Source organism: Medicago truncatula, chromosome 5, assembly GCF_003473485.1.
Source record: "Medicago truncatula cultivar Jemalong A17 chromosome 5, MtrunA17r5.0-ANR, whole genome shotgun sequence".
Lineage (NCBI taxonomy): Eukaryota > Viridiplantae > Streptophyta > Magnoliopsida > Fabales > Fabaceae > Medicago > Medicago truncatula.
Window position 1 is genome coordinate 1,691,017 of NC_053046.1, and position 15,508 is coordinate 1,706,524.

The 15,508-nt window shown below is 32.7% G+C and overlaps 1 protein-coding gene and 1 long non-coding RNA gene across 6 annotated transcripts; both read right to left on the reverse strand.

Annotated features, from left to right (window-relative positions):
- Positions 1-2,178: 2,178 nt before the first annotated feature.
- Positions 2,179-3,420, reverse strand: LOC11432183 (aspartic proteinase CDR1). The gene has a single exon (XM_003610840.1). It carries the CDS (start codon positions 3,418-3,420, stop codon positions 2,179-2,181), a length of 1,242 nt encoding a protein of 413 aa, XP_003610888.1.
- Positions 3,421-8,049: 4,629 nt separating this feature from the next.
- LOC11435553 (uncharacterized) lies at positions 8,050-12,441 on the reverse strand. Of its 5 annotated transcripts, XR_003011931.2 has the most exons (7): positions 12,190-12,441; positions 10,899-11,013; positions 10,663-10,779; positions 10,428-10,560; positions 9,955-10,133; positions 8,736-8,824; positions 8,050-8,325 (listed from the first exon to the last, which is right to left on the reverse strand). It is a non-coding gene; the product is annotated as an uncharacterized lncRNA (long non-coding RNA). The 5 variants fall into 5 exon arrangements; XR_003011932.2 differs by having other exon boundaries at positions 10,428-10,779; positions 10,899-11,004; XR_003011933.2 differs by having other exon boundaries at positions 9,955-10,129; positions 10,428-10,779.
- Between the last annotated feature and the right edge of the window lie 3,067 nt (positions 12,442-15,508).

A 15,508-nucleotide genomic window follows, 5' to 3' on the forward strand; every position in this document is an offset into this window, starting at 1 on the left:
GATCTTGTTCCTCTTCCTCCACACAAGAAAGCTATTGGCTGCAAGTGGGTTTATAGAGTTAAAGAAAACCCAGATGGATCTGTTAACAAATTTAAAGCCAGATTAGTGGCTAAGGGTTTCAGTCAAACACTTGGATGTGATTACACTGAAACTTTCTCTCCTGTAATAAAACCTGTCACTATCAGGCTCATTCTCACCATTGCTATCACTTATAAATGGGAAATTCAACAAATTGATATCAACAATGCCTTTTTGAATGGTTTTCTTCAAGAGGAAGTGTATATGTCTCAACCTCAGGGATTTGAAGCTGCTAATAAATCTCTGGTGTGCAAGCTGAACAAATCACTCTATGGCTTAAAGCAAGCACCACGTGCATGGTATGAGAGGCTAACCAGTGCACAAATTCAGTTTGGTTTCACTAAAAGTCGTTGTGATCCATCATTACTTATCTACAATCAAAATGGAGCTTGCATCTATCTGTTAATATATGTGGATGACATTCTCATCACTGGTTCCTCTGCATCTCAAGTGCATGAGCTCATTCAAAAACTTAATCACATATTTGCTCTTAAGCAACTTGGGAAACTTGATTACTTCTTAGGCATTGAGGTTCAATATTTGTCATCAGGGGCACTGTTACTTACTCAGTCCAAGTACATTCATGATTTACTATGTAAAGCTGACATGGAAAACTCTAACTCAATTGGCTCTCCAATGGTTAGTAGCTGCAGACTGAGCAAATTTGGTACTGACTCTATGTCTGATGCCACACTTTATAGGTCCATTGTTGGTGCCTTGCAGTATGCTACTTTGACCAGACCTGACATAGCTTTTAGTGTCAACAAGGTTTCTCAATTTATGGCAAATCCATTAGAATCTCATTGGACAGCTGTCAAACGGATTCTACGGTATCTGAAGGGGACACTTGATCATGGTCTGCTCATACATCCCTCTCAAACTGGTCCTCCTTTTTCATTAAGAGCCTACAGTGACTCTGACTGGGCTACTGATCAGGATGACAGAAAATCTGTCTCTGGTTCCTGCATATATTTTGGGCCAAATCTCATATCATGGAGCTCTAAAAAGCAGCAAGTTGTTGCAAGATCCAGTACTGAAGCAGAATATAGAAGCATGGCACACACAACTACTGAATTACTCTGGATACAGTCTCTTTTACAAGAACTCAGAGTTCCTTTTTGCACTCCTACACTCCTGTGTGATAATCTAAGTGCTGTTGCTCTCACACATAACCCCATCCTTCATTCTAGGACTAAACACATTGAGCTAGACATCCATTTTGTGCAAGAAAGCGTCATCTCTAAGCAACTTCAAGTTCTTCATGTTCCTAGCACTGAACAACTAGCAGACCCTCTTACCAAGCCTCTTTCTCCAGCAAAATATGCCTCCATCAGGGACAAACTAAAGGTGTACTCTCATAGAGTCCCGCCTTGAGTTTGTGGGGGGTGTAATAGAGTATATTGTAAAGTCTAGATATACTAGTTCTATCAAGTTAGTGTAGTTATAGAAGAAGTAACAAATTGTGCTGATGTGGCAAGTTTGTTACTGATTCATTTCATTCCTTGCTATACTATATAAGGCTAGCTCTCTGATGTAACAAATATCAATGAATCATAATGAAACACTGAAAAGCTTAGAAGCAATATCTCTCTCATACTTTTCTAATAAGGCGAAAAAAGCAAAAGTAAACGCAAAGGCGGCGGCTAAGGTTTATGTGGAAGCAAGGCCCCCTAAGATCAAAAGCTTCGATGCCATGTGAAAACATACTATTATATTTCAGAGATAAAAAAAAATGTACAACCACTAATATGTTTATATATAACATATTCTAACCTAGTTGACCTAATTATTGACTAACAAACCAATTATAAATTACTGATAATAGTATTAAAACATCACTATTTCAACAATGTATTTATATTAATCACCCTAATTTGTTTTTCTTTCTTTGGAACAATTTTTTAAGATGTCTTCATGTTGTTTATTTGTGAAGGTTGCAACACAAATGGAATGCATATCTTATCTTATCTTAATGTAATAATACGAAAAAAGTTGTTGTATATTTTCTTTAATCTTAAGTCATAATTCATTATTCAAACAAGATCAAACATTGGTGCTACAAGTTATTGTAAAAATACATGACTTGAATTTGACTTAACTCTATTGTTTGGTGCAATCTGTTGGCTTGAAAGATACTATTTGTCTATCTAGATCAAACCCTATTAAGTAGTTTGTTTGTGCAAAATTACCATAAATGCCGGGATCACTATTAGCACAGTTGGTTATTGCCAAGCAAAAAACACCTTTTGTTTCTGGAGTTGGTGGAATGAACGTTTGGATCGGCGTTAAAAGTAAATTTGCACCTTCAAAATGGTATGTAAGTGTTGGCCCTTTAAGATTAGTTTGTGTACGATAGCAAAGTTGAGGACCCAAACTTGGATCATCCGTAATGGGTTCCAATGGAACTTTGTTTTTGACTTCAACATACACTCTATCATACAATTGTTGTGGTAATATATTCGGTGGTGTTCCCGAATCAACCAACATGTTACCCTTTTCAATAGTACTATTCATGGGAAGATATGTGTCTTCCACACTAATACCTAGTAATGTAACATAATATGATGTCATATCTTGTTCACGTTGAACTAAAGGTGTAGTAACCACGCCTTCCCCTAACACTTCACTCCCTTTTCCAAAACTCATTTGGCTTGAAATTGTTATGTCGGTGAGGAAAGGAACCAAACATTGAGAAAACTTTTTGCCTCCAAATAAAGGACCTATTTGAGAAACAAGTGACGTTGGTCCTCCTCCAAGACCAATGAGACCCATCTCATGGTCATTAAAATTCCCTGTGTTGTTATGTCCACAACCAAAAAGAATTCCTTGAAGGGAAATAGGTTTCCCCGTGTTTGATGTTAAGGTAACTGTTTCTTGTGCAAGAACACCCTTGGTTAGAGAACTATCTGCATAGCCATAGGTGTAATCGCACCGTTTCTCAGGAGAACACTCACCTATGTAAGGTTTGTAGCACAATGGAGAATCACATGAGATATTAGTGTATGTTGAAGATTTTAGAGGATCAAACATAGGGTTTATTTGGTTGTAGCACCCTAAACAAGGTACACATTGGACCCATATCAGGTCACTTCCCGTGTCTACGGTACCTGATATTTTTATTGGTGGAGTTCCAATATACAACTCCATGAGATATTGGCCAATATATGCATTTATAGGTGCTTGTACAATATCTTGAATATTGTTAGATGAAAGGTGAGATGACTTCCGAATGAGTTTAACAGTGAACCCGTCATTTTGGGCTTCAATGGATGAAAAATGTAAGAGGTGGAACAATAGTAAAATGATGGCTAGGTATGGATTAAATGATTGGAGAGGAACCATTTTTTCTTTCTCTGTATGTGATAGAACAGAAAGAGGTTTTGAAATACGAAGAAATTTAGACAAAGCTGTGATCATTATATAACATTGTTGTGTGTTTAATTTTAATCATTTATTTTTTTATTTTCAAGATCATTTTGTTGACCTCTAAGAAAATATATCATTTTGTTGACTAAAAAAAAAACCATTTTATTGTGAAAATATGATCATTTTGTTGACTAAAAAAAACATTTTATTGTGAATCATATATTCTTTTTTTGATTAAATATATTCTTTTAAACTCGATATATATGTGATTTGGAATTAATATTTTTTGTTATATAGTCTTCAATTTCTAGAATCAAGTTTTAAATAATAAATGTTTCCAATGGTACGATATTTGGTTTGACTTAATAATCATATATTCTTAGGTGACTTAAAGTAGACGTGTTTGAGGTGCAGTTGGTTCGGTTTTGAGGTTAAAAATCATCCGAATTACAAGATAAGAAATTATGTGGTTTAGTTTGGTTCAGTTGATGATTTTTAAAATGAAAATCAAACCAAACCAATGAGCTTTGGATTGGTTCGGTTGTTGCGGTTTTTTACGAGACAATACAAATTTTTTATTTCAACGTTAAAATCAAGTTAAAAGTTAAAAACAACTTATTTTCAACAATATTTTAAATTTGATCCAACATTACAATTTTATTTTCATCCTCCCATCAACAGAGACGAAATTAAAAACATGGACCAAAAAACAATTCTCTTTGATAAGAAATGCAAAACTCTAAGATTTTATCATTCTCTAAAAGTTTACATTGAATTTCTATTCAATATATATCTGACATAAACATATATGCAAAAGTGCAAGTATAAATAAATTAAAGCACATAAATGTAATTTTAAAAGCAAAAGCATTGAAAAAAAACTTAAACAATGTCGTAGTAAAAAATAAGAGAAAAAACAAGTCATTCTATCAAATTCCTCATTGAATTTCTATGGATACTAGGTTTGTGACCTAACTTTAATTCATGTTTCTATGTTGCGGTTTGGTTCAGTTGCTAAAATAAAAACTGCAAACTAAATCAAACCATACGGTTGAGTGAAAATATGATCTGAATACATTGGAATCAAATGTAATTTTTGCGGTTTTCGGTTTGGGTTTGTTCAATTTGCAGTTTTGCTATTGGGTTGGTTCGGTTTTGAACACCCCTACTTAAAAGAAAACATTCATGGCTTATTTAATTATTTTTTTGTTCAATTAATTAATGTTATTTTAAATGAATATTATTTGCTATTGATTAAATTATATTTTATTTTATGTTTTTTATAGGACCAAAACATGTCTTTTATTTTATGAGGACTAAAACCGAAATTGACTACATTTATAGGACAAAAAATTTATTTAATTATTTTTAAGTCATAATGAAATACATTCCCTTTAAAAATATGAAATACGTTCATTGTTGACTTAAAAATTCTATATTATTAGGTGACTTAAAAGAATACATTCATGTCTTAATTGATTAATTTTGTATCAAGGAATGATTTTCAAATTATCCCCTCTTAAACATTAACCATATCAAGCAACAAATCAATGATGATTGATCAAACTTAAACCAAGGACTCTATGATGTGCTGCCTCTACAACGTCTCTTTCATATCTCTATATAAATTATCGAAGACTTAAAGATTAATAGAGACTATACAACATTTTAACTTATGTCAAAACTCTGCTAAAATTATTGTACATCAAACACTTAAAATTTCTAATCAACTTTGATTTCAAATTAATATTATTTATTATTGATTAAATTATATTTAATTGTATGTGTTTTATTTTAGAGGTGTATAGGTTTTTTTAAGAAGTCAAAAATGATATATATATATATATATAGGATCAACAATTGATCTATACTATGGTGTCAAAGTTAATATATGACATTTTTTATAATTCTTTATCACATAATTGCATTAAAAATTCACCGTTTGATTGAAAGCTATTATCACATAGATCATGTCTACAAAATTTAATGTTAATTGGATACCATTTGATATGCCTATGAGTGACATTAAAATTAACGTCTTATAAACTTTTATAAAAACGGGGTAATTTTTGTGTCCGGTTAATATATCAAATGATATCTGATCAACATCAAATTTTGTAAGCATGATTTATTTAATAATAGATTCCATCCAACCATAGATTTTGTAATACCATTATATGATAAAGAAAATGCTATATTATTTAGTTTAATACTGTGGTACCATTATATACTTTTCTTTGGTTTTGCCCTCTTTTTTCATTAAAATTTTTTAAAAGAGTAAATAAAATTATGATGCTTTAAAGTATCACAATTTCTAGCACATGGACCCAACTGCAAAAAGAATGTGTGAATCCCACCCATAAAGAATATAGTTAAATATGTTTTTTTCTCTATAAAATTGGGAACTACTAAGTTTAGTCCTTATTTAGTTTTAATAGGTTTTTTAGTCCCTACAAAAAAAAAATTACTTCTAATTTTAGTCCCTACTAAAATAAAGTTTGTTTAACTATCCTTAAACTCTTAAATTTTTGAACGATTTCTTTAAGACAAGTTTAGAACACTATGAAAAGTTCATTTACTAAAATTTAGAATTTTTTAACATGAAACGAATTAAATATGAATTTTTTAAAACGACAAAAGTTAATGATAAAAGTAATAAAATATGGACGTATAAATCAAATTTTGTGACAATTTTTTGCATAGGAGCTTTTAGTAATGTTGTTAACATGTCTGCAAAAAATTATCCAAAAACTCAAGAGTTTAAGCATAAATTAAACAAATTTGAATTATGTAGGGACTACTACTGAGTGCAGAATTTTTTTAGGGACTAAAAGAACTATTGAAATTAAGTAAGAATTAAACTTAAAAGATCTCAATTTTATAAGGATCAAAAACATATTTAACCCTAAAGAATATCAAACCTCCTAAAATCCCATGACGAATTAGAAAATTTATACAGTGTGATCTAGAAGTTGGAGAAAGCTAACTGAAAAAATTTGATTAATAAAGAAAAGTAACATAAGTTAACTAAAACGGTTATGATTGTCAAACTTGCAAATAGATTCGTAGATCCATACGAATTTACGAGTCTAGAAGGTAAAAATGAGTGGAATCATGTATAGAATCGCTTTTTAGGTCAAAAAAAAAAAGAATTTTATGCGAGTAGATTTTTTTTGAAAAAAAAAACCACGAACTAAACAAAATTTGAAAGGGAAAAAAAACCTAGAATTCTCTTTTTTTTTTCTTCCCGATCTCACTCTCAGTTTAGAAACATAACTCACATTCTCACCAAATATAGAAGAATTCAGGTCGTATTCACCTTCACCAACGACATTTTATGCTTTCTTCAACGATCACGTTTTCTTGTTGTGTATGAAAATATTGTGAAAAATGATTTTTTTTATAATAATGTCCAAAGAAGTGGTGGAGGTTAAAATAATCCAAGTTAGGTTACGACTGATGGTGAATAAGGTGTTTTGTCAGGGGTTAAGTTTGATGATCATAGTCAAGATGCTCGTTTTGATGATGGTGATGGTGATTGTTTTGGACCGGTCAGAGACCTAGGGTCCAATTGCTTAGGCCCAATAATAAATCAAGCTCAATACCATATTTGACAGTTTACTCGCAACATACCCCTTTCCAGCGAGGGGGGTGCACGAAGCAACTGAGACCAGTTCAAATGATCTGTAACGTCTCTCTCCACGTTCGCGCGAATCTCTCATCGGTGGTTACACTTCTCCCGATTTCGTATCCTCCGAACACACGTGTGCCATTACAACGACTCTGCATTCACCCACCTCTATATAAAGGGAACTCTTCGCAATCCCCAAGGTGGAATCTCTCTCACTTCTTAACCCCCCATTTCTGACCTCTACTGGCTTGAGCGTCAGAGTGTCTGCAGGTATCCCCTTGGTTCCAGTGCTCAAATTGACGCATTTCCACCACCAGTAACCACCGCATTAAAGAGCATCGACAGTCATCTTCTGATCAGGTACGACCAGTAATTTTAACGATGAACAAAATTTCACACGAACCTTTAGGATTTTTTGGTATATAAAGTAGCCAACTAGGAAGGAATTAAAACATTACCTACGTACTTTTCTACTTTGTTTGCTCTAATATGAGTTTTTTTTGTTAAAAAGTTTGTTATTGAGTTTGAAATTTTATTTTTTATGTTAATTAGTGTTTTATACACACATATATGTCATTTATGTGTCTTTTATATGTTTTTTTAAAGTCAATTTTAATTTTTCATAGACTCTTACGAGTCTACGAGTCGAGTCTATTGACTTTTTCCAAGTCTACGTAGGCTTACGAGTTGACAATTGGTTGAAATTAACCAAACGTAAGAACTATAATACTTGTTTTTCATCAAAAACTAGTTACAAACCCGTGCTTCGCACGGGTTGAATTATGTATTTTTAAAAAAAAAATCCTCTAAAGGAGAGATGTTCAAATTACGGAACATTGCTATTCTTCGTAATTTTGAGAACGAAGGTCGCGTCCTTCGCACGGGTTGAATACTGTTTTTTTTTTAAAAAAATCCTTACTATATGTTTGAATAAGTCAAATGAAACTGATTTCCTAAGATAAAATCCAAGTGTACTAAGCCAATCCCAAAATGTTACGGCACTAAATAAGGACCATCACTTAATTATTTAAATTCAACAATAGCTAGAATTATTCAAGCCAATTAACATCACACCATATACTTGAATAATTAGATCCTAAACATCTCAAGATACCAACAAAAGTCCTAATATATGTAGATTCTACTACACCGCGATTGCAGAGAAGTATTTCACCAACTGTTGTGTATCGGACAACACTCAAGCAGCTTGATCCAATTCCAACTTCCGAGACACATAAACCATCCTAACCACTGCAAAAACACCGGTGCAGATGAGCATGACAGCCGAAGAATGACACAATAAAAACAACCGAGCAGACCAGCTACAAAATCTCATTAACCTTCCATTAATCTAGGACAGAATGACATAGTAAGATTCAAGCAAGTTGAGTTTCAAAACATATATTAGGATTAACCAGTATCTTATAGGAGCTTTTCTCTTATATTGAAAGCACAGAGTATGCATGGTCATTTTTATTCACATAAAGAATAAGCTGTGTATCATAGATATTAATTAAAATGCTTGAATTGTCTGATATTTGAACTTGACAAAATAAAACTTATTCAATAGTTGTTGTAAATTGGAAATTTATCTAATACACATGGTCATGGTTTTTCTTTGAATTGTATATGTGAGAGAGACAAAAAGAAAATAACTTTACCTCTAATTTTGGAGATAAGGATATTCTTAGATTGAGAAATGGTGCTTTGACGGGGAAGACAATTGTTAAAGACATTGCTTCAGTCGACCCTGATAATGATGAAGCAGAGATTTAGTCTTACATTGAGCACATTCGTGTTCACAAGTCTAATCATAGATTGAGAGACATGATTATTGAACTTCAATAGGGATGACATAGAATTATGACTCATGTTCAATAAGATATATGTATAAAGGGGTATAACTTTATAAATGTATTGGTAAGAAAAATGTTAAAACCATATCATCAGTTTTTTAGTTTTTTCATGACAGAGGCACACATTGTCTCAAAACTTAGGTAAGCTACCAGGGAACCAAGAAAGAGAATGAGTTACCATCTCAATGCTCTTAGTAAACATAACGTGGCACAACTTTAAAGTGTCTATCAAATGCATATTTTCGAGCATTAAAATTGCCATTGTTACTTCTAACAAATTCCAATTGATAAAATTTTGCCAAGAAATGCAAGAACTAAAAAACAACATAACACTACATTTTACGACAAAACACAAAGGTGTGCATGGAAGAAGGATTACAAAGAAAGTCTGAAATACACAAATCAACATACTAAGACACAAAAACACCTATAGTCCAGGACCAAATGCAAGAGAGAAATGAACGCAAAAGTGTCACACTAATAATAATACCCCAGCAACAGGGACACACCTTATAGCTATATAGAATATTGAATCAGCCCATAAACTGTGGAAATGCAAATACAATTGAAAGATCTACTCTAATCCTGCTTCACCAGCAACTAATCTTTAATTACTGATTGGAAACATCTCATGACTCAATTGAAAGTATCCAGGACTGACTGAGACCTCAGTAAATTTTCAGTCAGTAATTGAGGCAGGTGATTGAAATTTCAATGAACTGAATGTCTCCTAACATGTGACTTTGACACTCTCTAATTGAGTCATGAGATGTTTACAATCAGTAATTAAAGGACCAATGGCAACAATACATAAATTCAAATTCAGACAGTTTGTGACAGTGACTACACCAGTTGAGATTGTTATTTTCTGAATGTTGAGCTCTAATTTATTTTAAGCATCTACATATTTAGAAATACAAAATTAAAAATACAAAACTCATAAAAACTACTGTCCTGCAGTCCTTGAGGTAGTCACCACTTTCTTGGAATATGCCTATTAGCTCTAAAAATTTGATACACATACCTGAGTTATTTCTTCGGAAGTGTCAATCATTCGTGCTCTGCTTTTCAAGTTTGTCACAACAGCATCAACATCCATATTTATACCTCGCCTCAGATCCATTGCATTCATTCAGCTGCTACTGATTTGCATCCTTCCGTAAATATTGCTCGGATTAGAACTGTAGCACAAGTGGTTCCTGCCTAAATTTATACCACTCATTAGTCGGGAGACAAAATGCACAATATCAGCATGTCAAATGTGGCCTTATTTAGATTTAATTTCTAAAAAAGCATAAGATACTCCCTCCCTCCACATTTTTTTTGGATTTTACAATCCGAAAGTAAGACGCACGAGAAACTTGGAGGTGATGAAAAATTCACAAATTCATTATCATAAAATTTGTTTAGAAGTGTCTCCAGAAATTCACAAATTCATTATCATAAAAATCTCTCTAAAATAAAAAGAAATTGAAAAAAGGATCATGTGTCTCTAACCTGTTGCATCACAAAGGGAACTACAAAACCATTGGTATTCATGTTATTGTGAAGAAGTGTTTCATAAGGCACAAAATTCATCTCTTGTAAATATTCATAACTATCATCATCATCATCATCATCATCATCAACCCTGTTAATTCCAGAAGTTCCTTCACCATCTTTTCCTCTACTATTACTCCCCATCATAAACACAAACCAAGATTTTTTATAAAATCAAACACACAAATATTACCTTGATTTGTGAAAGGTTCAGCAAGCCACTCCCCGCAATTAGAAACCTTCTATCTATCATCATCGCTTGAACCACCCTCTTATGCGATATGATGTGTTGCTGCAACTCTATGGGAAACTGCAAATTAGGAAGAGATGTAGAGAACTCTATGAAAACAACAAACCACAAATATTTATCTCACTAAAACATAATCATAAACTACCCAAGAGGTGGGTTCTACAACTAAAGGAACTCACCTTAAACATTTTTTTTAAAGTCTCGACGCTGCTTACGTCCCATTTCAGCTCCTGCTATGCCCCATAGGCACTTTTCTCAAAACAGCTTAATTGCAGCTTATGGCCTCTGCATGTTCTGAATTCATTCCAAACATCAACCCACACAACCAAACACTTATGAACAACTTTTAGATCATTTATTCAGCAACTTAAACTTCAAAATCGCTTATTTTGCAATTTTCATGCCAAAACCCGCATAGCTTTTTCTGCAGATTTTCAGCACTACAGTCCAACTTCTAATGTGTTTTCTGAATTCATTCTTGATCCAAATCGTACAAAATTTATATCTAAACTGTAGGGAATTGAGGGCAGAATCTTAAAATCCAATAATTTCTCCATTTTGGGTTACACAGCAAAATTTTCAACCCATAATTCATAATCAGTCCAATACACTTTTTCTAACAATCTATCCATAAAATTCAGCCATGGTTCAACCATAATCAGTCACTTGTAGTTAGGCTAAACCAGCATTAAACAACATTGATCGATCATGCATTCACTAACCAAATCTAGAACTTTAGTTTCACACCAAGCCGATTCATAAAACTCAAATTTTGGATTATCTAAAGTCAACCATATACCTTATAATTCTATGACAGAACAGCTGTGTTTAAATAGCAACTGGGACATATAGGCAAATCATAAAATTATGAAATTAAACATGAAGAAACTACTATATGTCCAACGCAACTGGTCCTACTCGAAAAAGAGTTTCCAGTCTTAAGATATTAACTTTCTAAGCTGACTGACACAACATAATTTGTAAAATCGAACAGCTGATTTCATAAAACCACTATAAATCACATAAACAATATAAAAATATAAGACTTGACAGTATTAAAGTAGTAAAAGTAAGCTTTCCAATCTAATTGGTTTCACTCAAAATTGATTCCAATCGCACAATCTATACCCAATTTAACTCAGATACGTCATAATGTTTTTATGCAGAAAAATAATCATATTTGTTTCACTCACAACCGCTACATGGCATATAATTTATCCAATAACAACTAATTCTCCTCTTACACAGCAAACATAAATTGTTTATCATGAGATGCATAATAATAGTAATAATAATCTCAATGTCACTTCTAAATCTATCCAAAACAGAATTTGTAAAAGAAATCAATAATTAGAACATTGATGCTACAGCATGCAAACAACAATAGAGCAAGTACATTCATTAATCATAAATCAATTTTAGTAACCCACCCTAGAGAGGTTTTAAGGTTTGGGTTTAAGACTATGTTACCTTAGATTTTATCCAAAAGAGAGATACTTGAATCCCTAATTTTAACTTGATTTTGCAACTTCCATGATGGCTATAGCTTCTTCAATGGTGACTTCTCCTTTTTCTTTACTGTAGATGGAGGTTGCAGCTCAACTCTCTTCTCTTCCTTGTCTCTTGATCTCATAGTTCTCCTTACTTCTCATTTCTCTCTTTCTCTTTCGGTAACCCACTCCCTCTAACTGCCTCTTCTTCTTTTCCTCTTCTACGTTCAGCCCCTTTCTTCTCTCTCTCTCATCTTTCTTTTCTTTCTAATTTAATTGTAGATTTTTATATTGGTATTACCAAAATGCCCTTCTCTCAAATTACAGGATTACTAAATTACCCTTTAGGAGGGCAAAAATGGAAAAATAAAGGACATTCATTTTCTTATTAGTATATATAGACAACACTTTCAACCTGATTAAAAGGAATTATTATAGGTAAAAATGGTTGGTTCGTGAGGTCAGTGATAGCTAATTTTCTTTAGTCTATATTAGACTCAAGTTAGTATATCATAATTATTCTTAATTTTATTTAGAAAATATAAAAATAAAAAAAAACTAAATAAAACTAATACATTTCTTACTAAAGGAACAACTTGAATAATACTGAATTGTAAAAAAATTATAGTCGGTGTATTATAATTGTCCTTACTTTTATTTCAGTTATATGTTTTTAATCAAAATATGAAATATATTAAAATAGAAGAGAGATATAATATCTCTATGAATTTAGCTCAGTTGGTAATGATATTGCATATTATATTCAAGTTCGGAGTTTAAACCCTGAACACCTCACTCCTTCATAATTAAATTGTGTGAGTTATAGTCTACTTAAAAAGAAAAGAAAAGAAAAAAAGAGAGAGATACAGTAAACTTGGAGGGTGTATACCTAACTCGGTATAACAAAACAAAATGGTAAAGAAAATTGTTGTTTTGACAATGAATACTTCCTATTGACACAAGTAAATGACGTTTTTATCCTCAGCGGCAGTTAACAACCGTTAGCCTAAGTGCCGATAGTTAACTGCCGCCGAAAGCCAGCGGTTGTTAACTGTCGTTGTGTTCGTGATATATTCAAGTCAGTAACCATAATCCAGACACTCGCTTCATCATCATCATCACCATCTTTCTCTCAAATTTTCACTCTCTCTCTCTCTAAAAAAAAAAAAATTCTACTAAATCATACAAAATTTCTTCCACTAAATCACCAGTAAGTTAACACTTATGCTATTGTCATACATTTTAGTTAGTATATGTGTTTATATGTTTATAATTTTAGTTGTTGTCTAATCATTAAATTTTGAATTTTTGTTTTTAATATAGTTATGTTGTAGATCTGAAAGGATATTAACATATATTATGAATACCTATTATAATGAAGTTATATTGCTTGAATATATTTTTTTTTTAATTTTATAAATTTTTTAGGGTTTGAATATTTGTTTTTAATATAGTTATGTTTTAGATCTGAAATGTTATTAACATATATTATGAATACCTGTTATAATGAAGTTATATTGCTTAAATTTGAATTTTTTTTCGAATTTTATAATTTTTTTAGGGTTTGTTTAGGATTTTTATGGTTTATGTCAAATTTTCACTACAAATGTTTGAATGAGTTTTTCATTGATTATTTTAATTTCTTAATTGTGTAGATTTGAAACAATGGCCGGGTGGATCGACGTTCGTGCACAATTCAACGGCAGAGAACCTCAGAGGTTGAAGGTTCAGTGCCTTGGTGTAAAGTTAAGAAGTTTCAAGGATGAACTGACTGAATTCAACCAAGGAGTCAACCTCATAGACACAAGGAGGGTGTAACGCCCACTTTCGTTTAATCGTTTATTTAATCGAGTTTAGGTGATTATATTATATTTATATAATATATGCATGATTTTGGTATGTCTTGATGATTTATGATGATTTGATTGATGACGTGTTAAGTTATGAGATTTGGAAGATTTGATAAGAATAGGAGAATTATTTTATTGTTAAATAAAATAAAGATTTGAAAATAATATAAAATATTTAGTTAAGGGTTGTTTTGATATTTTAGATAGTTTTGGGGGAGAAAGTGAGATAAGTAATTCAGAAGAGGTATATAAAGGTTAGACCTAGTCTTAGAAAAAAAACATTGTACGTGAAAACTTTTGGAAAAAGGGAGAAAAGCTTAGAGAGGAGCAAGAGACCAAGAGTGCTGCGATTTTCTTCAAACAAGGTAAGGGTGAGACTAATGATTCAATAGCATTGATCGTTGTAATTCTGATGATTAATTGACAAAGTTAGGATTGATTTAGAAAAGTTTTGGAATTAGGTCAAAACCCTAAAAATTGATGATCAAACGGTAAAACTTGTTTAGATTGATGTAGAAACCGTCCTTTAACCTTAGAACATGTTTAGGATGGATTATGGAATCAAAATTAGGCTTTGAACCATGTTGTGTGATGGATTTTTGAGAAAAACCCTAGTCTGCCCGTGCTTCTGTTCATCGCTCGCCACGGCGAGTGATGATCCTCGCCTCGCGAGTGATGAACTTCATCGCTCGCCACGCGAGCCCCTTCCCTTCGCCTCGCGAGTTGTTTGGTGCAACTCGCCATGGCGAGCAACCCTTCCTCGCCTCGCGAGCCTAGGCAGAGTGCATGTCATATCTTGTGTTTCGACATTTTTAGTTGGACCTTGGCTGCCATAGAGTGCCTGAACATACCTAGTATTGATTAGGAATGAATGTAGGATCAGAGAGAACCCAGAACAACATTAGTTTGGGAGATGAGTGGTACTCGCCATGGCGAGTAAGAACTCTCGCCTCGCGAGTACAACCAGAATGTACTTGCTTGAGTGTTTGTGCGATCTGTGTCGCACGTGTTGATCAAGAGCGAACCCCTAGTTGGTATTAAGACCTAATGATGACGTTTAATGCAGTCTGTAGAGTTGTTTAAGTTATGTTGATATTAAATGGACATGAACTAATGTATTGTATATTCATGCAAGAAATGAAGGTTGATATTCCTGATATTTATAAGCTATTGATATAATGATATCATTTTGTTTATGTGACCTGTTTATGCTGCTTCCGTTATTTAACTAAGTGCATAAGTTTATGATGAAGTTAGCTCCAATTTAATGGATGCATGTTGATATGTTGATTACGATGTTTTTGTTCATAAGTGTCCATGCATAGCATCTTATTGAGCTTAGTCCTCACCACGAATAATAGGAGCTTTGTCCTCCGCACGTTTTATAGGAGCTTTGTCCTCCGCACGATTAAAGTATATTAATACTTATGATGACGATTGGTACCACAT